Genomic DNA, 27885 nt, shown 5'->3' with positions numbered 1-27885 from the left:
ATATAGATGACCAAATATGTCTTTTTATTAATTTAAGTCATAAAGTATATTCTATGAATACCATAAGCATTGTAACATCTGTTAGGATTCTGATTGGGATGTTCAGTAATCTGGACTTGGCTAAAGTCCATTTTAAGGTTCTTCCTCAGGTAGAAGATACAGCTTAGTAGAGGAACGCTTGCATACAGGGCAGAACTCTGGGTTCTGTCCCTACCACTGAGAAAAAGGACTTTCAAAGTTGTTTTCAGGATACTCTATCCCACCAAGTGTCAATGGCTTATGCCTGTAATCCTAGCTACTCAGGAGCCTGAGATTTGAAGATCAAGGTTCAAGTCATTCTGGGAAGACAAATCTGAGAGTCTTCTCTCCAATTAACCACCAAAAGGCTGGAAGTGATCTGTGGCTCAAGCGTTAGAGTGACTTTAAGCAAAAAAAAATATATAAAGTACAGCTGGGCGTGGTGCTTCACGCCTGTAATCCTAGCTACTCAGGAGGCTGAGATCTGAGGATCAAGATTCAAAGCCAACCTGGGCACAAAAGGACCTGAGACTCTTATCTCCAATTAACCTCTAGAAAATGGAAAGTGGGGCTTGGCTCAAGGGTAGGGTGGTAGCTTGAGCAGAAGAGCCCAGGGACATCACCCAGGCCAAGTTCAAGCCTCCTGTCACCCTAAATACACTGCATACCAGTGAAGTATCTACCTTCCATGTTGAACTTTTCACTTGTGTGTGCTCTTCCCTCAATTATCGGAGAGAGAACAGAGGCCAGAGAACACATGACTCTTGCTGACCTGGCTTCATAATGGGAGCTTAATGAATATTTGTTTGAGTGGACATCATTCACTCAGTGATCACTCAGGGACTGTCAGTGGGTGGAAGAGTACAGTTCCTCCCTCTCTGGTGAGGATAATTATAGAATTCTAACACCAGAATAGCACTAAACAAATAGCATGTCTTTAGACAATACACAGACGATAAAATAAATTGGTATTTTTAAGGGTTTATCATTCAAAATGATCTTGACAAGCTAGAAAAATAACAGATAGGCACCCTGATTTGTTAAACACAATGAATGGTATGCTAGGCCAGAATGAATAACATATGAATACAAGTTGGACCATAAGTCAGTGGGGACCTACCTAGGTAGCTACAGAAAAAGGGTCCTAAATGTTTTTTTAAATTTGCCAGTCTGATGTCTAGTCCCTCACCTATGTGAGGCACCTGTGTGCCTGCTATGTGTAAAGGATCCTGCTAGAAGCATGCTGGAGATACCATGAGACATTAGCAAGATCTCTTTCCTTACAGAGATTAGTGGTTTCTTTGTTTTATTTTTGTGGTACGAGGGTTTAAACTCAGGACCTCACACTTTCTTTTTTTCTTTTTTTTTTTTTGCCAGTCCTGGGCTTGAGCTCAGGGCCTGAGCACTGTCCTTGGACTTTATTAAAGCTAGAGCTCTACCACTTGAGCCTCAGCACCACTTCCAGCTTTTTTCTATATGTGGAACCGAGGAATCGAACCTGGGTCTTCATGCATGCTAGGCAAGCACTTTAACCACTAGGCCAAACTCCCGGCCCCTAGGCAAGCACTTTAACCACTAGGCCAAACTCCCGGCCCCAGGACCTCACACTTTCTAGGCAGGCACTTCTACTTCCTGAGCCACAGCCCCATTCCCCATTGTTTTGCTTGAGTTCTTTTTCAGATAGGGTCTTGTTTTTTATTTTTTCCCCCAGGGTTGGCCTTGGGTAGCCATCCTCCTATCTATGACTTCTGTGTAGTTGAGCTTCTAGATGCACACACTACCATGCTCAATTTGTTCGTTAAGATGGGGTCTTGCTAACATTTTGTCCATAGTTGGCTTTGAACCGCAATCATCTTGATTTTCATCTTCGAAGTACAGCTGAGATTATAGGCAAAAGAACTCAAGTGTCAAGAGAGAACACAAAGAAGTACACACACCATGCTACAACAGAGAGATCTTATTCAACAGCTAAGTTGTCATCCCATGGGGACAGCACCATGAAGGACATCTTTGTAGCTCACCGGGACAGCTGTGCCCAGCAGATGGCTCAATGCCAGCACCCAAGAGTACTGGGCAGAAGCATCAAACTGATGGTACAGACCAATGACTAGGATAATTTTCCCTTTCTTCTCAGGCACAAGTTGATGGCTGGTTTTCTTTTCCTTTTGTGCAGGTACTGGGGCTTGAACTCAGGTCCTGACTGTGCCTAGGTTCTTGATGAATACAACTACTGGGAAGAAATATTCCACTGATGACTGTTTCCAGTTTTCCCATCCCTTGACAGGTAGGGGGGATCTCACCCACATTTTTTAGTTCACTTAAGCAATTTAAAAAAGGTAGCATTTCTTGCACTCAAGTGTCTTGGAGCAATTTAAACCTTCTTAAATTATTGTGAATAATAATTCGCAAATGACACGCAAATAATACAATAATTTTCATATGGAACACACAGACCTTCAAGAATATGTTTGTAGATTCTTGATGAGGTGTCCCAAAATGAACAACTACGGGGGAGGTAAATGGAGCCTTTGGAATTGTGCAGCCTGGCTGTGTTGATTGTGACCTTGAAGAAAGCCAGCCTGAAAATCAAATGAGCACAGAGAAGGCAGGAAGAAAAAAGAAAAAAAAAATGAACTCAAGCTTGTGATCCAGTGCCAGTGGCTCCAGTCTGTAATCCTAGTCAGACGGCTGAGATCTGAGGATCAAGGTTCAAAGCCAGTCGGGGCAGGAAAGCCTCCATGAGACTCTCCAGTTAACTAGCAAAAAGCCAGAAATGGAGCTGTGCCTTGAGTGGAAAAGCTAAAGGAGAATACTCACATCTTGAGTTCAAGCCCCAGTACCAGCACACACATACACATACACACACACACACACACACACACACACACACACACACACCCTGAAACTTACTTAATCCTCCCATCAAAAAGACAACAACCGGGCTGGGAGTTTGGCCTACTGGTAGAGTGCTTGCCTAGCATGCACAAAGACCTGGGTTCGATTCCTTGGTACCACATACATTAAAAAAAAGCCAGAAATGGTTCTGTGGCTCGAGTGGCAGAGCTCTAGCCTTGAGAAAGCCCAGGACAGTGCCCAGCCCCTAAGTTCAAGGCCCAGGACTGGAAAAAAAAGACAAGAACCTTGGAGTACCACCACCAGAGATTATGTTGTATGGAAATCGGGCTCCTGAGTCCCCACCGGGAATAGAAGAGTAAGTAGCATTATTATAACTCACCTGTAGGGAAGAATAGCCTCCTCATATCCAAGTCAAAATGCACATAGGATGCCTTGGGTTTCTGTAATCAAGGAGGCATGCCCAGTACTCCATAGGGACTTCAACAAGCATTCTTTTAATCAAACTGTGCCTGCCTGTCTGCCTAGTGCTTGCTGGGGGTACAGCATGTTAAAGTTGGGTTTGAGCAATGGGCACAAATTCAGTTTGCGATCCAGCTGTTGGATTCACTTACATTTTGAGCCAAATGTCTTCAATGGCACCCAGGTGCTCCCTCAAATCTATTGTTGCACAAAAAAATTAACAATTGGTGAAAGAAAAAAGTTCTTTTTGAAATAGTGTCAATGTATCAAAACATCTGAATGGTTCAGAAGTGGTATACAAATCTACCATGGAGCAAGTCTTAGTTCAAGTCTCCTCAGCAGAGTAAAGCTGAGGAAATGAAAATAAGACTCAATTAAAAGAAAATTCCCACCAGTGTACAAAATTCCCCTAAGGAAATTTAGGGAACATTAAAATTCTCTCTCTGTGTCTCTGTCTGTCTCTGTCTCTCTCTCTGTGTCTCTGTCTCTGTCTCTCCCCCCCCCCTCTCTCTCTATCTCTCTCTCTCTCTCCCTCTGTCCTGGGGCATGAACTCAGGACCTGTGTATTGCTTGTGGGCTTTCCTCAAGGCTAGTGCTATACCACTTGAGTCAGAGCACCACTTCTGGCTTTTCTATGTATGTGGTACCAAGGAATTGAACCAGGGTCTTTGTGCATGCCAGGCAAGCACTCTACTATGAGGCCAAACTCCCAGCCCTAAAATTCTCTCTTTTTTTTAGTGGTATTGGGCTTGAACTCAGAGCTTTTTGGCTCACAATTGGGCTCACCTCTAATCCAGTTTTGTTCTCTTGTACTTAATTGGAGATGTGGTCTTTCAGACTTTTCTGCCCCAGCTGACTTTAAATCAGCAATATTCAGATTTCAGCCTCCAAAGAAGCTAGGATATAGGTGTGAACTACTAGTGCCCAGTTTACAAAATTACTTTAGTAACTACATATCTTTAAAAGGACAGTTCCCCTTTGCTCCAGGAATGAGGATAAAGCAACTGAGTTTTCTGTACCTGTAAAGACTCTGAGAGAAATCAAGCCCAGAGGTTTGCCTGAACATTCACCTGGGCAAAGCAGCTCAGCCTGGGCCAGAGGGTGGAAACCTTCCTCATTACCATGCCTGACTTCTGAACAGCTTTGTCCTTATCAAGTGGGCTGGAGAAATCACATATTCAGTTAATAGCAGCTGCAGCCAATGCCCTGCGGCCACTGCATAATCAATAAATGTGAGTTAATGGGGATGTAGTTCACCATTCAACACATAGAGGTGAAGGTCCAAGAGACAGCCAATCTTCTATGCAATCAGAATGTAATGGCATCGCCTGCCATGTCTACGTAGTCCCAGGCCACTAAGGTGTGTCAGCCAAGAGCCTGATGACTTGTTCAATAAGCTGCCCAAGTATTTTTGTTGTTGTTGCACCAATGGTGAATTTGAAACCCCTTTCTCACATCCAAGTACTAACCAGGCCCGACCCTGCTTAGCTTCCGAGATCAGACAAGATCAGATGCGTTCAGGGTGGTATGGCTGTAGACTGAAACCTCTTTCAGAAAGGATTTCCTTACATCCTATGTCAATATCTGTGTGAGTGTCTTTCATGTATTTTGGTCAAAGGAATTTTCTTTTTGTGCTAGTTCTGGGGATTGAACTCAGGTTCTGGACACTGTCCCTGAGCTTTTGTCCTTAAGGCTAGTGATCTACTACTTTAAGTCACAGCTCCATTTCTGGCTTTTTGGTAGTTAACCAATGTTTAAGAGTCTCATAGACTTTCCTGTCCAAATTGGCTTTGAACCAAGCTCAGCTTCCTGAGTAGGTAGAATTAGACATGAGACACAAGGGCTGGGCACAGAAACTCTTTATCCATTTAAAAATTACTGGTGGCCAGGCACTGGTGGCTCACACCTGCGATCCTGGCTACTCAGGAGGCTGAGATCTGAGGATTGCAGTTCAAAGCCTCTCAGGAAGACAACTCCTGGAGATTCTTACCTCCAATTAATCACCCCAAAACTAGAAGTGGAGCTATGGCTCAAATGATGGAGCACTAGCCTTAAGTGAATGAAGATTAGGGGTAGTGCCCAGGCCCTTAGTTCAAGCCATAGTACCAGCACAAGCACCACACACACACGCACACACACACACACACCCCAAAACAAAAACAAATGACAACAACACACAACCAATTCTGACACTTCCACAATGACTTATTGGTTTCAGAGTGCTTTCACATTCAGTATTTAATTTTTGTTACAAACCAATGAAGTAGCTGGTTTATATAACCTGCACGATCTGTCCCGATGGTTAAGTGGCTGAGCCAAGACCAAATCCAAATCTATTTTTCTAAATATTGGTGGCCAAAGTTCCCTTGCCAAGTGATGCTCACTATTTTTTCTACGACTCAGATCCTTAAAACAGCCCCACCTCTTTCTCCCCGACCCCTCCTCCTCCTCCTCCCCCTCCTCCTCCCCCTCTTTTTAAAATTTCTTTTCTTGTCAATTCTCCTACGGGGAGAGTCTGTGTAGGCAGGTGATCCTCTAAGGAAACAGTCGTCGTATTTGGTGTGTGATGTGTGTGAAGAGGGCACGGAAGTCATTCCTTTCCAGCTCGGTGATTAATCGGGGGTCTAGACAGGAGCTGGAGGAAAAGCCGACGGTCCCCCGCGGATAACCCCAGGCTGCGCTCAGGCGCAGCGCCCAGCTCCCCCCTCTCGGAGGCCGGAATTCCGAGCAAGTCCCGTGTTTGAAAGGCTCCCCTAAACAAAGAAACAACGAAGTTAAGTTCATCAGCAGGATTAGCAGAGTTCACAAGGAGGTCGCCCGTCCCTCCTAGAGAGGGAGCGTCTCGGTCACTCCACCCGGGGACAGAGCTTTAAAAACCCGGTCTGGACTGTCCGTGTTGGGCACGCCCGAGACGCCCCTCCCTAAAAGGAACTACAACTCCCATGAAGCCTGTGGCGCGGGCGTCGATGACGTACCCTTCTCAGATTGGCTCCTCGGGGCGGGGTGCGCAGACCTTCTCCGTGGGGCGGGGCGAGGGGCGGGGCGCGAGCCGCTGGGCGAACACGCCCCCTCTCCCGCGGCCCCTTCGGCGCCTCGCTCCGCCGCCGCCTCCTCCGTGCTCGGCGGTCGGTCTGAGGGCCGGAGCGAGAAGATGGCGAAGACGTACGACTATCTGTTCAAGCTGCTGCTGATCGGAGACTCGGGCGTGGGCAAGACCTGCCTCCTGTTCCGCTTCTCGGAGGACGCCTTCAACACCACCTTCATCTCCACCATCGGTGAGGGAGGGGCCGGGGCTCGGGACGGCGTGTGTGGGGGGGTGGTGGTGACAAATGGGGGGCGGATACTGGGGGGCCTGAGAGAGGGCAAGTCAGGGCTTGGGGCCCCGAGAGAGGGGAGCTCGGGGACCACTGGGAGGCTGGGCGGTGGGAGCCGCGGGAGAGGGCGAGGGCGTGAGCGTGAGGCAGTGGGGCCGGCGGGGCCACCAGGACTCTGGAGGCTTGGGGGCAATGAGGGGGCTCAGGGCTGACGAGGAGGGGTTCCAAGGGGACCAACTGCGTATGGCTGTGTGTGTTGGGCGGGGACCGAGGAAATCTCACGGACGGACAGAAGGGGACAGTAGATGAGAACCTGGTTAGAAAAGGCAGGAAAGAGGAAGGAAGCGTGAAGGGGGAAATGCAGGGTTGAGGAATGAGGGACCCTGGAGTAAAGGGACAAGAGGACACGAGGGAGGGCAGAGGCGAGGCCAGGCAATCGGAAGGGAGTGGAGGGGAAATGAATGAATGATCTGAGGCTGAGAGATGGGGTGGGGTGTGTGTGTGGGGGGGGGACAGTGGTTATAAGAGGTCTGGGTAGAGATGCCACTGGAGAGGACGCGGGAGCTTGTGTGTGGGAAGGGTTCGGGGAGGGGCGGGGGGGGGGAATCCCAGGACGAACCGGAGGCTACTTGGGCAAAGTGAAAAGAAGCTGGGGATGGGAAAGGGGAAGGCCGCGTACGTAGTAAAGAGAGATGGAAAGGGAGAGGAAGTGGAAAGCGACGAGGTGCAGGACTTGCCCAGTGACTGGGGAGGAGGGGCGGGGGGGCAATGATTGCCCTTTTTCTCCGTACTTTGGGGTTAAGTGCAGAAGGTAAAAAGTGACTCTGGATGGAATCATATGTATGGAGTGTGGAATTGTTCCGAGGGTTTAATCGGCATGAAAGGGATTGGTGACTTGGGGAGATGATGTAGTCAGGAAAAGATGGATTCACTCCTTTCCTACCATCTCCTAAATTCTTGAACTTGAACGCTTACTAAACTCCCAAGCCAAGGAATCGATTTTTATATTCTGCTTACTACCCCATATATTTAGCTTTGGTTCTAATTGTTACTTGTTTAATGAATCACAATATGCAGCATAACCCCTAATTATTTCCAATTTATTCGAGTTTGTTTTTTTTTTTTTTTCTCTCTTCTTTCTAATCTTGGCTAGGAGTTGTCCTTTCATATATTTATAGAGAAAGACATTGCGTTCAGGTAACAAAATCTCTCACTTAACCATAAAGTAAGGGCAAATAAGAACTGGTTGTAAGCCACTTGAGGAAGTGATGGTACCATCATTTTCCTTGTTAAATAACTTGTTAATTAAGTACCTCAAGAATCTTAGCTTTTGGTTGTCTGGGTGACATTTTTGGCCTCCCAGCTTATTTAGACATCTTGCGAATGGCTGTTTCAGCCTATTTCGCCATGAATTTCTGGTTTGGGAAGTAATTAGAAGCTAGAGGTTTGGCAATATGTGTGTTTACATATTTCTGTTGTAAGAATATTTTGTCTGTTTTTTCTTTTTTTTTTTACAAAAGGGTATTTGGGTATAGAGTACTTTTCAATTAAGTATTGGGAAAGGCTCTTATTGGTTTATTCTGAACTCTTTCATACAGATTGAATGGTTTAAAGCTGCTTGGCTAGCAGTTGTGATGTCTGAACTTAGGGGAAGTTTGAGTTTCAAGTTCTTGGCAGTCAGTCTTGAGTGGGACTTTTTCTTTTCTGAGGAAGCAGATTTTTAAATGTCATCTCTCAAGTATGTTTGTAAGAGATTTGGTGGGAGCTGGTACAGCAGCTAAAAGGGCACTGGTTTTTGACACTGGTACTAATCTCAAAAACCTCAATAACGCTTCTCCATTGGTGATTGCATTCTGAATTACAGATGATAAGTTAGAATTCCTAACAGGTGGAATGGTCTGTCTTGGTCTATCCTATGTGTTTCTCTCCTAGAAGTTTTTCTTGCCTAGAAAGTAAGCAAATCTCACTGATACAATTTCTGTTACATTCCTTGGATGACTTTTACTTGTTTATGATAAGTTTGTTTGCTTTCTTTTTTGTTCTCTTAATTTTTTTCCATATTTTCTGTAAGAGTATCTCCTACCATATAAAATATTAGCTTTTAAAATTTACTTTTCTAGCCTAGTGCCGGTGACTCATGCTTGTAATCCTAGCTACTCACAAGGCTGAGATCTGAAGATCATGGTTTGAAGCCAGCCTGGGCAGGAAAGTCTGTGAGATTATCTCCAATTAAACACCCCAAAAAGCTGGAAATGGAGGGGCCAAGAGTGTGGCCTAATGGTGGAGTGCTTGCCTAGCATGCATGAAGGCCTGGGTTCAATTCCCTGGTACCATATACACAGAAGTTATGGCTCAAGTGGTAGAGTGCTAGTCTTGAGAAAGGTCAAGGACAGTTCCCAGGCCCTGAGTTCAAGATTGCCCCACCCCCAAAAAAGCTCAAAGTGGAGCTGTAGTTCATAGACAGTGCCTAGGCTCTGTGAGTTGAAGCCTCAAGACTAACACATATATACAAATAAATAACTTTTCTGAGCCAGTACTAATGGCTCATTCCTGTAATCCTAGCTACTCAAGTGGCTGAGATCTGAGGATTGCAGTTTGAAGCCACTAGGCAAAAAACTCTTGTGAGACTTTTATCTTCAATTAATCAGCTAGAAACCAGAAGTGGAGATATGATTCAAGCAGTAGAGTACCAGCTTTGAGCCAAAAGTGCCAGAGAGCACAGGGCCTTACTTCAAGTCCCAATATCAGCATACTCACCAAAATTATTTTTCTGGGTTAGAAGTGTAGCTTAGTAGTCTAGCATGTACTTAACATATATAAGGTTCTGAGTTCAATTACTAGCACCCTTGACAATAAAAAAAAAACATATTTTTCTCTCTGAAGGATTAGAGTCTTTCTTGTGGATTTTTAAAGAGATGATTGAAATGAGCTTCTTTGTAGGGTCAAAACTATTAAGATGTGGAAACTAGTGTCCTGTCACAGTGTAAAATAGAAGGTAGACAGTAATAGGGTGAGTCTCATGGGAAATCTTGGGCTTTGTACTTTCTGTGTGGTAGATGTGGCAAAGAGACTGAACTGTGTCTTCAGTTGACAGGGAGGAGGGGACATCTATACCTTTTATTTAGCTCTAGAGCACCAGCAGGAAGTGGTCACACTGCCTTCAAATAGCAGAAGACTTTATATTCCTGACACCCAATGCCTTAGCTGTAGAAATCAAACTGGGAAAATAAGGCCACACTCCTGAATGTGAACACAACTCTACTGAAAAGTTTCACACACTCCACTGAAGAGAAGTTGAAATGACAGTTGATGGTCCATTTCTTTCCCAGTCATATTGTTTCTCAAATGACCCACATGTGTAGTTTCTTAAGTTTTTCTGTGACTGGGGGTTGACAAGGTTTCACCCACCATGGCTGACAAAACCCGATAAGCTCTCCGTCACTGGAGAGATCATTTCTTAATGCCTGGGTTTGTGTGTGTTTGGTAAGATAGGTACATAGTTTGGTTTCTTACCACGGAGGTACATTTTAAATCTTCCTTTTGCCTTTTCAAAATGGAAGTCATTTTCTACAGAAACTGTTTCGATGGTAGTTCTGTCATGGTGAAAGAGAGACAAGTCATTTTGATTCCAGATGCAGAAGTCTTTCTCACAGTGCTAAGCCTTGCCCTGGCAACCCTCCTTTCTTTTCTGCTCTCTGCGGGTGGTGAAAGGTATATTTCTTTTCTCTGACTTATTGGTGCTCTTTTAGCATATCAGGTGAATAATATTTGTTAATCATGGAGTGGGGTGTTTTTAATGCACTTGAAATTGTAGGCCCAGAATAGGACCAACTGGATTTTCAATACAAATGTTTGAAAAGTTTTTTTGAAATCTCTCCAACTCCCCTTACACAATTATAATAAACGTTGTTGTTATTGTTGTTGTTGTTCAGTGGTGGGGCTTGAACTCAAGGCCTGGGAGCTATTCCCAAGCTACTCTCCTGAGTAGCTAGGATTACAGGCATCAGCCACACGCACCTAACATAATTAACAATTTAAATGACATTTTAAATGTTATGATCCTTTTTTTGTTGTTGGTCATGGAGCTTGAACTTGGGACCTGGCCTTTGTCCCTGAGCTTTTCTACTGCACCACTTGAACTATAGTGCTACTTCTGGTTTTCTGGTGGTTAATTGGAGATAAGACTCTCACAGACTTTCCTGCCCAACCTGATTTTGAACTGTGGTCCTCAGATTTAGCCTCCTGAGTAGCTAGGATTACAGTTGTGAGCCACTGGTGCCTGGCTATTGTGATTTTATTTTTTTTTTTTTTGCCAGACCTGGGCTTGAGCTCAGGGCCTGAGCACTGTTCTTGGACTTTCTCAAGGCTAGAGCTCTACTACTTGAGCCTCAGCACCACTTCCAGGTTTTTTCTATGTATGTGGTACCGAGGAATCGAACCCTGGTCTTAGTGCATGCTAGGCAAGCACTCTACCACTAGGCCAAACTCCCGGCCCCTATTGTTGTGATTTTTAAAATTAGTTGTATAAGGAGTTTCATTGTCATTTCCACAGATGCCTACACTGTGTGGTGATCAAACTTACCCCCTCCAACAGCCTCTTTTATTCTTTTGCCTTTTCTTAAAACAATCTCAACAGTTTTCATTGTTCTGTTTACATCCATGCACATAAATTACTTCAACTATGTTCATTATCTTTCACCCTCTCGTTAGTCCCTCTCTAATTAGCATTCAGTTAAATGCCTGAATATAACATTAAGATACTAGGAATGATATCTATGGGCTATGGACATATTTTAATATTGATATGAGGTTATACTAGTGTCTTGAAATGGCATTGTAAAAAAAAAGAAGAGAGAGAGATAGCCTAGCTCTGCCTTCCAACAGGATAATCTAAATGGCTTCCCCTTGCCTCTCTCCTCTGCCCTGCCCCCCTTCTTCCTGTTAGGTATTTCCTGAGTGGTTTCATTATTTAGTATAGTCATAGTTTGACATCAGAAAAGAGACTTAGAAATGTTCTATTTTATGCCCTAGGTCTCTTTTATAAATGAGAATGTCTCACACTCTCAATGCCTTAGCTATTGAAATCAAACTGACACCCTCAAAGTCTCATACCCAGTTCTACCAGAACCTCTGGTGGACCCCTCCAAACCTGCTGTTTTTCAGTGGAGTGGTCTCCAGAAATACTAGTCACCTACCTTTTCCAAAAAGGAACTAGATTTTATACATATGTATTTGTATGAGGAAAGTTAAGATGTTTCCACTTCGATTAACCATGTTTAGACAAAAGTCAATGTTCTCAGTGGCAGGGCGCCCTAAAAGTTTATATTGGGAGAACTCAACACATGGCTGGTGGCCTTTGCTCTTTCTTTCCATGTCTGTGGTTTCAGGTTAAGAGATCAAAGTGCATTCTGCTATTAAAATTCCTTCCACGTGCAAAATAACTAATGTAATCACTTTAATAGCTGCAAGTTGGTAATTATGCTGAGGCTGTGTCTCATTAAAACCATTTTAGATCTTTTATTTGTTAACTAACGTTGCATATTTTCCTTGGGTTCATTTTCCTTAAAATCAGTGTTAGTGCACCATGGCCTATGGGCACACACACACACACACACACACACACACACACACACCGGTATGGGGGCTTGAACTCAGGGCTTGGGCACTGCTCCTTAGCATTTTTGCCTAAGGGTGGCACTCTACAACTTGAGCCACAGCTCTATTTCTGGCATTTTGCTGGTTAATTGGAAATGAGTCTCATAGACTTTTCTGCCTTGGTTGGCTTTGAAACTGTGATCCGCAGCCTCCTGAGTAGCTAAAATTAATTTGTAAAATTAAAAAAAATCAAACAACAACAACAACAAACAGTTCCCAGCCTTTGTTTTTTAAATTCTTAAAAAAGGTCATTATAGAGTAAAACAAATCAACGAAGTGTATGCAGCAGATCATATGTGTCTCTCAGAGCTCAAAAATATTTACCAACTGTACTTTGTAGAAGAAGCTTGTTGACCCTTGCTGAAAATTAAAAACTGTTTTTGGCTGGTAGCATTTCAAAGCTTTTCTCAAGATTTACTGACTGAAACACAAACTTTGTCATATTTACATTTTTATCCAAGATGATATCAACATTTGGCTCTGCATAATCCAGATATGTAGAGTTAATTTTCCAAGTTGTTTTCCTAGGTTTCAAGTTCTCAAACAAAAATATGCAGGGAACAGGCAAGTTCAAATTGAACATATTGTGCATCAAAACTTCATTGAATGTCATTGTGTTCCTTCAAAGCTGTCAGTAAGCCTCCATCTAAGTAATAGTAAAGATGGTCAGAAAAAGAATTCAGTACTGGAGGATGAAGGGTTAAATTCATCTCCATTAGCGTTGCAGTGGATGAAAACAGCCTTTGTGCAAAGAAGAATGGGTGTGGGGAAACTGAGTCTTGGGTACAGATGTGGATCTGTCTTCAGACTAAGTATAGTGTGATGAAGAGTTTCACCAGCTGTTGGGTGGACGGCAAGGCAGGGAGGAGGTTCACTTGGTGACAACAGTGGCATTGTTTGGATTCACTGAAAAAAAGGGCAGAATAAGTTTGGCTGTTGACTTAGAGAGGAATAAGTCTAGTCTTCAAAGACCAGGAGAAATTCAGCACTTGATATATAGATAGAGATATATAGATACATATTTTTGTTTTTAAAGTTGAATCTCAAAACTGACTGGGGAAAGAGAAGAGCGGAAATGGGTGCAGACCAGACTGCTTTGGGCAAGGTTCAGGTCATGTAGGGAGATTTTGTAGGCAGTACATTTCATCGCAGGATGAGAAGAGGGTGGGAGTGGGCTGAGGAAGTGGGCTTTAGGCAGTGAGAGTGCTGTAGCCTTGAGTGGGATGGATATCAGCGGCATCTGAAATGTTAGTAGCATGGAAAGATGAACCAGGAAATGCAGGCTAAGCAATGACTGCCTGAAAATGGGTCAGGGCTGCAAAAGCAAATGGGTCAGGTAGGAGTTGTGAATTGGGGGAGAGGGCCAGGTGCTAGTAGCTCACATCCGTAATCCTAGCTACTGAGGGTCATGGTTTGAAGCCTGGGCAGGAAAGTTCATAAGACTTCCCCCCCTCCATATAATCATCAAAACCCACAAAACAGTTGTTCAAGTGGCAGAGCACCAGCCTTGAGCAAAAAACTAAAAATAAAAAAGTTAAGGGAAGGTGCTGGTGGCTACTCAGGAGGCTGAGAGCTGAGGATTGTAGTTTGAAGCCAGCCCTGGCTGGAAAGTTCGTGAGACTCTTCTCTCCAATAAACCACAGGAAAAACAGAAGTGGTGCTGTGGCTCAAGGGGTAGAGTACTAGCCTTGAGCAAAAAGGGCTCAGGGACAGTGCTTAGTCAGTCAATTTAAGTCAGCAGCCAGCAGCCAGCGCGCGCATATGCGCGCGCGCACACACACACACATGCACACACACATGCACACACACACAAGGAAAGTCACTCTGACCCTGAGTTCTAGCCCAGTATTGGGCTAGAACAACAAGTGTGTGTGTGTGTGTGTGTGTGTGTGTGTGTGTGTGTGTGTGTGAGAGAGAGAGAGAGAGAGAGAGAGAGAGAGAGAGAGAGAGAGAGAGAGAAACTAGCTCATAGCTCAAGATAGCCTGAAAATTTCTCATAAAATCCCCATATTTAATCCAGGTGCTGGTGGCTCATGGCTGTACTAGCTACCCAGGAGTCTAGGATCTGAAGATCATAGTTCAAAACCAGTTTGGGCAGAAAAGTCCATGGTACTCTTTATCTCCAATAAACTACTCAGAAAAAAAGCCAGAAGCAGGGCTGGGAATATAGTTTAGTGGTAGAGTGCTTGCCTAGTATGCATGAAACCCCTAGATTTGATTCTTCAGTACCACATAAACAGAAAAAGCCAAAAGTGGCACTGTAGCTTAAGTGATAGAGTTCTGGCCTTGAGCATAGAGAAGCTCAAGGACAGAGCAGAGGCCTGAGTTCAAGGCACATTAAAAAAAAAAAAAAAAGCCAAAAGTGGTACTATGGCTCAAGTGACAGATGGAGTGCTAGCCTTGAACAAAAACGCTTAGGGACAGTACCTAGGCCCTGAGTTCAAGCCCTTGGACCAGGACTTGCACAAAAACTACAACCCCCAAAACTCAAGTTTATGGGCTAGTAAAACAACAACAAAACTCAAGTTGTATAATCTGTGCCTCAATAAGGGCTGCAAGGTGCCAATTCATGAAAGAAGCCTGATGGTCAAGGATATATGGGAGTCACAGCAGTTTAAAATTGACCCCTTATCAGAACTAGTATTTGCATTAAAAAAATAGAAAAAATGAAAGAAAACCTCCGAAATGATTCTCATTTGCCAGGCGGATGGAGTGGACTGGTAGACTGGTTTGTGTTTGATGTAGGAGGCTAGCATGTTGAGTTGAGAAAAGTAGTAGGTTCACGTCCTGGCATCTATCTATCTGCCTTTCTTGGCCTTGTGGTCTTGGACGAGTAGTTGTCCCAGAATGTCCTTACTTCTTCCATCTGTGATACACTACAGTGATCCATACCCACCGTTCAGGATTGCTGAGAGTTCCCCAAGGGAAGTGTCAAGTCTGTGTTAAACAACTGTACCAAGTACATGAATGACTGGATAGAAGGGAGACTTGTGAAAGCATCGTTTCAGCTATAAAGCATTGCATGACTTTGTTATTCATTCAGAGTGAGTGCCAGAGATGATCAGATTATGTCGGAGATCAGATGAAAAGTATTTAATTTCAATTGTTAGCACAGAAAAGGCATCTCCCTCAGGAGAAAATGCTGTTTCTCTTCCTATGATTACTTTGCAAGGGTTGTTTTGGACTATGAAAGATATTTCGCTTATCTCTCAGTCTGCATAGTGAGCTGTTTTAATACCCTACTTCTACTGCCCTCTCCTCAACATAAATACCAGATAGAAAGTGAGTGAAATCACTGGGTTTGCATTAGAAGAACCATTTCAGCTTTGTCTCTGCCCATTAGCTTCCAGCAATGTAACAGATGCCTGTTAACAGTCTCATGCCCAGTTTTAATTAGCAGATGGTGCTGTGGTTGTGTCTGTGTTCTATCCAGCCCTTGTCTGAGTGACAGGCTAGTGAGTATTTAATGTTTGGGCTAACCATAGCCAAATTCTATATTTCAAAAAGCTGTGAATAAACATTTATTACATAGAACCATTCATTTACCTCATGGGAAAAGAGTAAAACTGATGTGTACCATTATATTTTCTACCCTTATGATAAGAGAGAAATGCCAATATCGTGGTTGAAATGGAATGGCCATTGGATGGCTTTACTTTAGAGTTGCGCTTGTCCTGAAGCAGCATTCATTAAAGACTTGATCTACTATTTTGGCATGATGTATGAAGAGAAACTGGGAGAAAGAGACTTTAATAACAAGCAGAGGAATATGCAAAGCCTGGGTGAAAATGTCAGTTCCCATGGACTGGCAGTGGCTCCCCGAAATGTGTTCTACAGAGCTCTGTGGTCTTGTCTAAAGACTGTGATGGGTTCCTGAATTCTTCCATCAGTCAAGGAGGTAGCAATATCTTACATACATATTCACCCATTCCCTTCTGTCCCCTTCCTTCCCTTACTGGCCTCGTTCCTTCTCTCCTCTTTTTTCCCTTTTTGGTTTCTGTACCAGGGCTTAAACTCTTGGATTCACCTGGCTCAACTTTCTCATCACTTGTTCTCCACTATTTGAGCCATGTTTCCAGTCTAGCATTTTGCTGGTTAATTGGATTTTTTTTTTTTTTTGGCCTTGCCAGGTTTGAACTTCAGCTCTCCAAGTCTCACCTTCCTAAGTAGCTAGGATTACAAGTATGAGCCACAGGTCCCTGTGGCTAACTTAAATCATTGGCTCTCCCAACATGTTATGACTAAATTATTAGTATTAACAGTATTGATTATTGGACAGGTTAGTCTAGAAATGTGTCTTATGGGATTTTATGTTTGGGATTTTTCTTTCAGGTTGAAATGGATAAGAATCTGAAAGGAAGCTAGGCACGGTGGCTCACGCCTGTAATCCTAGCTACTCAGGAGGCTGAGATCTGAGGATTTTGGTTCAAAGCCAGCCCAGGCAATGAAGTCCTGTGAGACTTTTATCTCCAATTAACCACCAGAAAACTGGAAGTGGCTCAAGGGGTAGGGCAGTAGCCTTGAGCCGAAGAGCTCAGGGACAGTGCCCAGGCCCAGAGTTCAAGCCCCACGACTGACCAAAAAAAAAAAAAAATCTGAAAGGAATTTCACCCAATTCTAATTCCTGCTCTTTTTGTAGTTATTTAATTACTGAGGATTGTCCTTGGGAAGCCTCAAAAAAGTGGTGAGAAGAGTTAAGAAGCCACCCTGCTACCTGTGGTGGCTCTCTCACTCTCTCTGTCTCTTTATCTCTCTGACTCTCTGTCTCTGTCTCTCTTTCTCTCTGTCAGTCATGGGCTTGAAACTCAGGGCCTGGGTGCTGTCCCTGAGTTTTTTTGCTTAAGGCTAGTGCTCTACCACTATGAGCCACAGCTCTACTTCCCATTTTCTGGTGGTTAATTGGTGGTAAAAAGTCTCAGGGACTGTCCTGAATCCTCAGAACTCAGCCTCCAGAGTATCTAGGATTACAGGTGTCTTTTCTTTTTTGACTGACCTACCTAAAGCATTGTGCATGTTTAATGAACTGCTTTGTTCTGTACCTTTAGGTGTACCTTTGGCCATTTTCCAAAGAGTTGCTATATTTCTCAGCCCAGAGTTTTATTTCTTGGTTCCTGGGATAAATGGGAAAACTCCGTGTGGCATGTTCATCAAATTGAGGCTTGTTGTTATTAAGGTAGTGCGCAGTGCTGTTGGAAAATGGTGACAACATTGCAGGATTTCAGAGCTCATTGCAAAAGCTGGCTTAGGCATGGAATCCCGCCTCCACATGCTAAAACCCAGTGACGCAATGTGTAGTGTTGCCCAGCTTTCTGCTTTCAGAGCTGGGACTGGGGACTGGCAGACCTGCTCATGTCACATTCTAATTTTGCATAGTTTGACAAAGAAGGTGACAGTAATTGTTTCAATATATCACAAATTCTAAGGTCACTCTCTGAAGATAAATGATCGTGTGTGTGTGTGTGTGTGTGTGTGTGTGTGTGTGTGTGTGTGTGTGTGTGTGTGTGTGTCCATCCGTCTGTGTGTGTCCTGGGATTTGATTCAGGATCCAGGCTCTGCCCTTGAGATTTTTTACTCAAGGTTAATGCTCTACCACTTGAGCCACAGCTCCATTTCTGGCTTTTTGGTGATTAATTGAAGATAAGTGTTTCATAGATTTTTCTGCTTGGGTTAGCTTTGAACCATGATCCTCAGATCTCAGCCTCCTGGGTAGCTAGGATTATAGGCATGAGCTACCACCACTGTGCTTGTTTTGTTTTTGTGTTGGTCCTGGGGTGGGGCCTTGAGTTCTTGCTGGGTTTGCTTGCTTGGCAGGCATTCTAACACTTGCGCCACATCTCCAGCCCAGATCCATGACAGCGACATCTTTCAAAGCAGGGGCTAGAGTATTCCACGGGACTCTGTGTTGGGCACTTAGCCTGGTCCCTTTCAGTGGTCTCGAGGGAGCTATGGAACTGACTCACAAGCCTTTGGGAAGTATGCCTCCTTGGAAGATGGACAGCCTTTTTGGACAGGCCTCAGTAATAGCTAATACTAAAGCATGCTTTACATTGTCTGCTGGCCCAAGAGGTCAGTGGATTTGTGGTTTTGGACTGTCTATTGGCCTGTAACCTATTCCCTTAGGAAGCCATTGAAGATGTGCACAGCAGAGTGGGGTTGAAAGGACAGAGTTTAATTATGAATCTGACTCTTGTGAAAAGGAAACTAATTAGATCAGAAATCTCGGCATTGTCTCTCCACATGTGGCCATTGGTTTGTTATGCTTGTCTGCTCTTGGCCTTAGATACACTGCCATTTGCAAAACAGCTCCTTTAATTGTGAGCTTCCTTCCTTTGGCAAATTAGGTTTAATTTTCATGTTGGCTTGTCCTTTTCTGGGGGGTGAAATTCTATCTATTGTACCTGTTTTTGAAAGGGTGCTTGGCCAAATTTCCCTCCCTCTCAGTACATTGTAAAGCGGACCAAAACTTGCTTTGTTTGTTAACTTTGAAATCTTCAGAATGCCACTGTGAGCCAAGAAGAAAAGCCTGAACTGCTAAACTTCATTGGCGAAGTCGACTTGCTCAGAGCTGTGAACTTGGCTGTAGAGCTGGCTCTGGGTCTCACTCACTCAGCCACTGCTGTCACGATTACTCCTGTGGCTTCTCTCTTCTGCCTCTCAGACATCTGGGCAGTGATAAGAAAGAGGGCCGGGAGTTTGGCCTACTGGTAGAGTGCTTGCCTAGCATGCACAAAGACCTGGGTTTGATTCCTTGGTACCACATACATAGAAAAAAAGCTGGAAGTGGTGCCATGGCTCACGTGGTAGAGATCTAGCCTTGAGGAAAGCCCAAGCACAGTGCTCGGGCCCTGACTTCAAGCCCCAGGACTGGCAAACAAACAAACAAACAAAAAAAAAGCAAGCAAGCAAACAAACAAGCTGACATTTATAGAGTGCTAGTTCTGTTGTAGATATTAACATTTTTCTTGGCCACAGCGCCACTTCTGGTTTTCTGGTGGTTAATTGGAGATGAGTCTCATGGACATCAGTGCCCGGGCTGGCTGGCTGGCTTTGAACTGCAATCCTCAAATCTCATCCTCCTGAGTAGCTAGGATTACAGGCATGTGCCACTGCTCTCGGCTAATATTATAAGTATTTTTTCTATGTATGTGGTACCAAAGAATTGAACCCAGGTCTTCATGCATGCTAGGCAAGCACTCTACCACTAGGCCAAACTCCTGGCCCCTTAAAATTTTTAAATTAATTTAGGTGCATGCTAAACACCAAGAGCCCCAGAGATCATTCTGGACTTGGGGAAGGGGACAGGGTTTCTGCCATAGAAGACCCTGAAAAAACGAAAAGCATGCCACTATGTCCCTCCCCCATCTTGTCCTGCCCTCTGAGAAGAGGGGGATGGTTAGAGAAAATACCACCATTTTGGTGGTGATGGTAGGCTACAGCTACCAGGCAGGGATCAGTGGGTCAGTTCTTAACCCTCATTATCTAAACTGGAGGCTGCTTTCATGTCTAGTGACAGGGAAGCAAATAAAAGATGAAAAACTGGATTGTCTCTTGCAGAGAAGGAAGGCCTAACCTCCCAGGTATTTCTTAGCCTCGCTATACAATCCTTCCTGGGCAGCTTCTAATTAGCTTTGGAGAGCCAGAGATCAGCTCAGTCTGAGGTAACTCTGGGCCATATGGTGTCACTACACAAGTAAGCCACCAGATTGCTTTTACAACATCAAAAGCTAAAAGCAGTGAAGAGTCGGGGAGAGTTCTGGGGTTGGTTTGAGATTGTGTCTCCTCGGCAAAAGCCCAAGTAAAATGGAAAGATCAAATCTTTTTGGCTCCATGGCTAACTTTTTTTTCTTCAACAAGGGAACAAATAGTAGAATATCTTTTGTAGACTAGAAATATAGAAAGTACTGAGCTCACAGGGAAACACTTCCCAGATGTTCCTGAAACTTAGACTTCACTGGGTGAATTTTTGTCTCTTTACGTGTTGGGAGATTGGAGGATTACTTTCCCCTTTCCTCAGACATCGAAACTGGGAGCCACCCCACACTGTACCCACCCACTCCCCACATCTCTCCCTGACAAGCTTATCTAACCCAATTGCACCCTTAGTTTTGATGGGTCTTTGAACAGGAAAGGATATTTTAAGTGAGAAGACTTCAGAGCGAGCCAGAGTTTGAAATTTTTGTTACAGAGCTTCTTGGCACTGTACTTAGCAAATGATGCCTTTAAATTATGTCTTGCAGGGCTGAGGGTGCGGCTTAAAGGATAGAGCACTAGCCTGGAATGTGTGAGGCCCTGAATTCCATCCCCAGTATTGCCAAAACAAAACAAACGTATCTTGCTAAAAGTAAAATTTAGCTATGTAGAGTTCAAAATCAATCTTCACTTAAATAATATGTGTGTGTGTGTGTGTGTGCATGCATGTGTGCATGCATTTTACTCAGCTTCACATTTTCTTTAATATTGTCACATAGGGAGGGACAGTGAAATGTCCTAGTTGAACATTCACCACCATCAACAAACTCCCCCCCCCCAGGCATTGGTGTCCTTCCTTGTGAGTTGGTGTGGATTATTGCAAACTACCAACCACAGAAACTTGATCCCCAGGTTGTTCTTGCATAGGTCACCCTGTTTTCAGTTTTGAGAATCTGGGGTTGTAAGACAGAATTGTCAGAGAGGGATTTCACCAGTACATTTTCTGTTTCAGTTTGTGTGCAACTGTGACTCATTTTGCTTGGAAATTTTTAGTACTAGAAAATGTCACTTTTAGCCAAGATGATGAGAAATAATAATTCTTTTTCTCTTTTCTTCCTTCTTCTCCTTCTAGTTTTCCTTCCTTCTCCTCCCCTTCTTCCTCCTCCTTTGTCTCCTCCTTTTTCTCCTTTTTTTTTTCCTGTCAGTTGTGGGGCTTGAACTTTGGGCTAGGAGCTGTTCCTGAGCTCTTCAGCTCAAGGCTAGTGCTGTACCACTTTGAGCCACAGCACCACTTCTCCTTTTTTCCTGGGGGTTAATTGGAGATAAGAGTCTCACAAACTTTTGTGTCCAGATTTGCTTTTAACTATGATGCTCCCATCTCAGCCTCCTGAGTAGCTAGGATTATAGGCATAAGCCATGGGTGCCTGGCTTCCTCTTCCTCCTCCTCCTCCTCCTCCTCCTCCTCCTCCTCCTTCACCTCCTCCTCCTCCACCTCCTCCTCCTCCTCATCTTTCTCCTCCTCCTTCACCTCCTCCTCCTCCTCCTCCTCTTTCTCCTCCTCTTTCTCCTTCCTCTTCCTTTTCTTTGTCAGTAATGGGGCTTGAACTCATGGCCAGGGGCACTGACTCTTGGCCTTTTCACTCAAGGTTTTACCACTGAAGCCACACCTCCACTTCCAGCTTTTTGATGCATAGTAGGTGAAGAAAGTCCCATGGACAGACTATCTTTCTGAACCTGGCTTTGAATCATGATCCTCAGATCTCAGCCTCCTGAGTAGCTATGATCACAGAGCCATCAGCACTCAGCTATGGGAAGGGGAATTCTGATTGGGGATCAGAGGAGTCAAGAAGTAGTAATGATGAATTACCCTCTCAATTTTGATTCAGATTAAAAAAACAAAACTGACTCCTAACAATTTTCTAAATAGAGAGGGAAATAGAAATGTGTTTCTAACATTTACTAAAGGATGGGGAAATTATTACACATATTTTATACATGGTAGGTAGTAGCTTGTGGTCTTTACCCAGTATTTTCCTAGTCATTAGTATTTTCAGTGAGTTGCTCCCAGATACATGTCTGAGAACAGAAAGACCAAGAGTGTTGAATCCTGCTCTGGAAAAGCCTGTCCTCCTGTCTAACATCCCCAGCTGTTTTTATGTGATTCTCTGTCCCCTCAGAGAGGGAGTGACATATGGAAATGAGGCATGATGTCATTTAGCCAGGCTTGCTTGCATGTTTGCAGAATGTGATTAAAAGAACATGTCATGATCAGTAGTTAACTATAACTCTGTGTTAGGTTTTTACAAGACTGGCAGAAACTAAAGCATATTTTAATGTCTAGCTCTCTCTCCTGCCTGCTTCCTCTCCCACCCCTCACTTTAGTATCAAAAGGGAACTTATTTTTTCTTCTTATTATTCTTTTTTTTTTTTTTTTTGGCCAATCCTTGGACTTGAACTCGGGCCTGTATACTGTCCTTGGACACTTTTTGCTCAAGTCTAGTGCTCTATCATTTGAGCCACAGTGCCACTCTTGGCTTTTTCTGAGTATGTGGTACCAAGGAATCAAACCCAGGGCTTCACACATGCTAGGTGAGCACTCTACCATTAGACTACTCTCCCAGCCTCAAAAGGGAACTTTCTAAGTCCCAACTACTCTTTAAAAACTAAGAACATTTCCAACTTGTACATAGGTCCAACTTACGTTGTTTCTGAAATTGTTAAGTTATATGAGGTAATTTCTTCCTGACTTTTGCATTCAAATAAAGTCAGGTAAGGATAAATGCCTTTTAGGCATTAGTTTATCTCAGGTGCCTGTGTAGAAGGTGGCTGTGAGGAGGAAGAAAAGCTAGATGAATGGTGTAGTCATATGATGCAGGTCTCTGGATTGGTGCTGAGTAAATTATAGTTTTCCACATAGTCACTGCCCTGCCTCAGGAATTTCTTGTTCAGACCAAAGAGGGCTAGGGACATGGCACAAGTGGGAAAATATCTACCTTGTAAGTATGAGGCCATGAGTTCAAACATAGCAACTGATTTTTTTGTTCAGATCTCTGCAATCACTCAGTTTAACCTTCAACTGAAATTTGGACTTCCTTTAAATTCAGCAAGTTGTGTTCTTTTGATTTTATTTTAAAGATAATGAATGATAAATTGAAGTTGTAATGTGGACATGCACATCACACACACACCACCACCACCACCATCACCACCACCATCAACATCAACAACAAACTTCCTTCTAGTTATAAAGAATTGGCTGGGCACCGGTGGCTCGTGCCTGTAATCATAGTTACTCAGGAGACTGAGATCTGAAGATTGAGGTTCAAAGCCACCTGGGCAGGAAAGTTCATGAAACTTATCTCCAGTTGACCACAAGAAAACCAGAAATGGTGCTGTGGTGAAAGGGATAGAGCGATGGTCTTGAGCTGAAGAGCTCAGGAACAGTGCCCAGACCCAGAGTTCCAGCACCATGATGGACAATGAAATAAAATAAAATTCCCCAGTTTGTTTTATTTACATACTATTAAAGCCTTTTGTCCCACTTTTCATCTCCTCTTCTTCTCTACCGATGTTGTAAACCATAGAGATTTTTAGTGTTTAAAGACTTCAGATTGCCTTTTCTTTCTAGATTTTCCATTACAGGAGTTAAAGTTCTACTTCTGTTTTCTAAGAGCTTTACTTCAGTTTGTTATCTAAGTGCTGACCCTCAGTCCACCATGGTGTAAGCGCCTTCCTTGCAGATGGGTGTGCTGAGTGTCCAGCTCTGTCCAAAGCCCTGGCTCCGACAATGGACGTGACCAAGGCAGTTCTCCAGTTTCAGCAAAGTTTATTTCTCTGTTCTTATGTAACTCTTGAGAGAGGAGTTTATGCTTATTTTCTTTCCCTCCTGACTTAAAAAACTGTATACAGTGTCATTCCCTCCTGCCAAATAAATGGAAAATATTTAGTCGAATAGGCATATGGTATTTCTTTCTTTCTTTCTTTCTTTTTTTTTTTTTCCAGGACTGTGGCTTGAACTCAGGGCCTGAACACTGTCCTTGGGCTTTCCTCAAGGCTAGCATTGTATCACTTGAGCCACAGTACCACTTCCCACTTTTTCTATGTATGTGGTACTGAGGAATTGAACCTGGGTCTTCATACATGCTAGGCAAGCACTTTAACCACTAGGCCAAACTCCCAGCCCATGCATATGGTATTTGTATTTGTTTTCTTTTTTTTTTTTTTTTTTTTTTTGCCAGTCCTAGACCTGAGCTCAGAGCCTGAGCACTGTCCTTGGATTTTTCTCAAGGCTAGAACTCTACCACTTGAGCCTCAGCACCACTTCCAGCTTTTTTTTTTTCTATGTATGTGCTTCCAAGGAATCGAACCCGGGTCTTTCTGCATGCTAGGCAAGCACTCTACCACTAGGCCAAACTCCCAGCCCTGCTTATGGTATTTCTATGTTTTCATTTGTTGTCTTTTGTGCAATTAATGGGGCTTGAACTCAAATCCTTGCTGCCCTTTAGCTTTTTCAAAAAGCTCAAAGATAGTTAGTACTCTAGCACTTGAGCCACAGCTCCACTTCTGGTATTTTGCTGGTTAACTGGAAAAAGTCTCAGAGACTTCCCTGAACCTGGATCCTCAGATTTCAGCCTCCTAAGTAGCTAGGACTAAAGGTGTCTCTATTTACTAAGGGTTTTATGATTAAGCAGTGAGCTTAGGGCACTTTGGCCCTCAGTATCACTAGACTGAGTTCACCATCTCCACACAAGTCTGAGTTCTTTCCCCATTCCAGACTCCAGGGATCCCTGCTGTTGCCGCGTGGGATGTTTGTACTGTGGGCTGGGAACCTGGATGCTGAAGATATCACTAGTGATTTCTCAGTGCCAGGGCCCTGCTTCCCTTGCTTCCCCCTCACACTCCCTTAGATTTTTCCTTTCCTCTCTGTGAGGTACTTTCATGCTAAATCTCCTCAGTGCACCAATCTTATTTTAAAGTTCATTTGGATACTTCTGTTAATGCAGATGTTCCAAAACTTGTCTTTGGAGTTCCTGCATTTGAGATTCAAGCCATCATATATAAAACTGCCTTGTGGTTCATGTCAAGTTTGCAAAGGCAAGGAGGTAGCTTCGATGTGTGAAACTGTACTTGATTTGACTATTATTATCTCTTTGTTATATTTCTATGTAATCTCAGAGATTGAGAGCTCTTGTGTGACCAACTCTGATGTTTGTGAAATAAACTATCAAAAGAAATGTTCTTTGTAGTTTATTCTTTTTGAAAATTAATTAATTAGCTTTGCCAGTCCTGAGACCTGAACTCAGGGCCTGGGTACTGTCCTTGGGCTTTCTCAAGGCTATTGCTCTGTCACTTGAACCACAGCACTATTTCTGCCTTTTTCTGTGTATGTAGTACTGAGGAATTGAACCCAGAGCTTTGTGCATGCTAGGCAAGCACTCCACCACTAGGCCACATTCCTGGCCCCTCTTTGATAGTTTATTCTGAAAACTACCCTAGATCCTCAGCATTTTTCTTCCTTCTCTCCCTCCCTCCTTCCCTCCCTTTCCATTCCTCACTCCCTCCTTTCCTCCCTTCCTCTTTCCCTCTCCCTTCCTTTCTTTCTTTCTTTCTTTCTTTCTTTCTTTCTTTCTTTCTTTCTTTCTTTCTTTCCTTTTTTTTTTTTTTTTTTTTTTTGCCAGTCCTGGGCCTTGAGCTCAGGGCCTGAGCACTGTTCTTGGACTTTCTCAAGGCTTAGCACTCTACCACTTGAGCCTCAGCACCACTTCCGGCTTTTTTCTATGTATGTGGTACCGAGGAATCGAACCTGGGTCTTCATGCATTCTAGGCAAGCATTCTATCACTAGGCCAAACTCCCGGCCCCCAATTTTATTTTTTAATTTATATTTTATTATCTTTTCTTTTCTCCAGTCATGGGACTTGAGCTCAGGGCCTGAGCACTGTCCCTGAGCTTCTTTTGCTCAAGGCTACCACTCTACCATTTGAGCCACAGCACCACTTCTGGCTTTTTCTGTTTATATGGTACTGAGGAATCAAACCTGGGCTTTGTGTATGCTAGACAAGCACTCTACCACAAGCACTATCCCACTCAGCCACATTCCCAGCCCTGTTTTACTTTTTAATTTTTATCTTTAAGTCTTGGTACAAAGGGGTTACCATTCAACAAATTAGTTGATCAGTATAGTGCATCTTAGTAGATATAACCCCTTTTATCATTAATAACCCTTTACTTTTTTTTTTTTGTGGGTCATGGGGCTTGAACTTGACCTGTGTGCTGTCCCTGAGCTCTTCAGCTCAAGTCTACCACCCTATCCTTGATCCAAGCCCCACTTCCCATTTTCTAGGGGTTAGTTGGAAACAAGAGTCTCAGGTCCTTTTGTGCCCAGGCTGGCTTTGAACCTTGATCCTCAGATCTCAGCCTTCTGAGTAGCTAGGATTACAGGTGTGAGCCACTGCGCCCCACACCCTTTACTTTTTTTTGCCAGTCCTGGGCTTGGGCTCAGGGCATTTGCACTGTCCCTGGGTTTTGTCAGTGCTAGAACTCCACCACTTGAGCCACAGCACCACTTCTGGCTTTTTTCTATGTATGTGGTATGGAGGAATTGAACCCGGGTTTTCATGCATGCTAGGCAAGCACTCTACCACTAGGCCAAACTCCCGGCCTCACCCTTTACTTTTTAATGAAAGCTGAAGTGTTAAATTGGCAGATGAAGCAGAGGAAAGAGGAACCATATTATCTCTACATTTAGAACTTTACCCGCACCCCCTCCCCACCCCCAGAGTCCATACAAAAGTCAGCATCTCAAACCAAGCTCCAGGATGTGGTTTCCTTCTCTACAGTTTTCATATTTGTTATCTACTCCAACTTCTCCTTCTTTAAATGTCGATATAAGTGTTACAGTCCACTTACAAAGTGGACTGTACTCAGGTTCTGACTTGCCCAGTGACCTTTCTCCTTTAGTCCTGAGGTGGTGTGATTCTGTAAAGATGCTGCTTGTGCTAATGGATTTCCTAATGGATAATTAAAACATTGCATTAATAAGATTCAGATTTTTTTGTAGTTTAACTTCCTTTTTTTAAAAATTTTATTGTTGGGATAATGTATAGAGGGGGTACAGTTACATTCATCAGGTAGTAGGTGCATTACTTCTCACACATTGATACCCCCTCTCATGTTTTTGTCCCCATTTCCCCCCCACCCCTCTCAATCATCTTGTTTTCCCCGTTCCCTTCCCTATTTCAAATAAACAAATAAACATATATATATGTAACAAAGTATGTATGTAGATATATGTGTATATATATATATGTAACAAAGTTAGATACAGTAACAATATGAGATTAACCATAAGGGCAAAAAAAGAGAAGAGAAATAACAGTACATTAAGAACAATAATCATACAAGGTATTGTTTTTAACTTCACCTTCTAATTACCCTCCCCCCAATTTGATGAAAAATATTAAAATTTATAAGCAATTTAAAATCCTATAAAGAGAGTTTTTTTTCCAGAGGAAGGAGGGATAGATTCCTATGTCTGTGCAACTTAATACCAGTATCAAAAGCAACAACTTGTCATTTTGAAATTCCCCTTCCTCCTGGTGAGATACTTTTCCCCATAGAAAATGTAGAACTCATCTAGTATTCTCTGATACTAAGATAGAGTAGCAGGGCATATAGCTGAGCTTCCAGCTTAAGTGAAGCTCCTGTGTTCTGAAATAATTTAAAAGGAACAATTCCTTTTTTCTCTCTTCCCCTTCCTATTCTATGTATATTGTGTACTTGGCTATCAATATTATTGTTATTATTTATTGTGGTAGTTGGTTGTGAGGGCCTGGGCTCTGACCCTGAGCATCTTTTGTTCAAGGCAAGTGCTCTACCACTTTGAACCACAGTTCT

The 27885-nt window shown here is 43.4% G+C and overlaps 1 protein-coding gene across 1 annotated transcript in view; it reads left to right on the top strand.

Moving 5' to 3' along the window:
- Positions 1-6387: 6387 nt before the first annotated feature.
- Rab8b (RAB8B, member RAS oncogene family) overlaps positions 6388-27885 on the top strand; it is a 58570-nt gene continuing 37072 nt past the window's right edge. Inside the window, exon 1 of the mRNA XM_090358237.1 lies at positions 6388-6608. Within this exon, the coding sequence (XP_090214363.1) occupies positions 6485-6608 (124 nt within the window). The 5' untranslated portion in view covers positions 6388-6484. The remainder of the gene's footprint in view (positions 6609-27885) is intronic.

Source organism: Megascapheus bottae, chromosome 25 (genome assembly GCF_031878675.1).
Source record: "Megascapheus bottae isolate mThoBot1 chromosome 25, mThoBot2.hap1, whole genome shotgun sequence".
In the NCBI taxonomy this organism is placed as follows: domain Eukaryota; kingdom Metazoa; phylum Chordata; class Mammalia; order Rodentia; family Geomyidae; genus Megascapheus; species Megascapheus bottae.
This window is presented reverse-complemented; position numbering and strand designations above follow the sequence as displayed.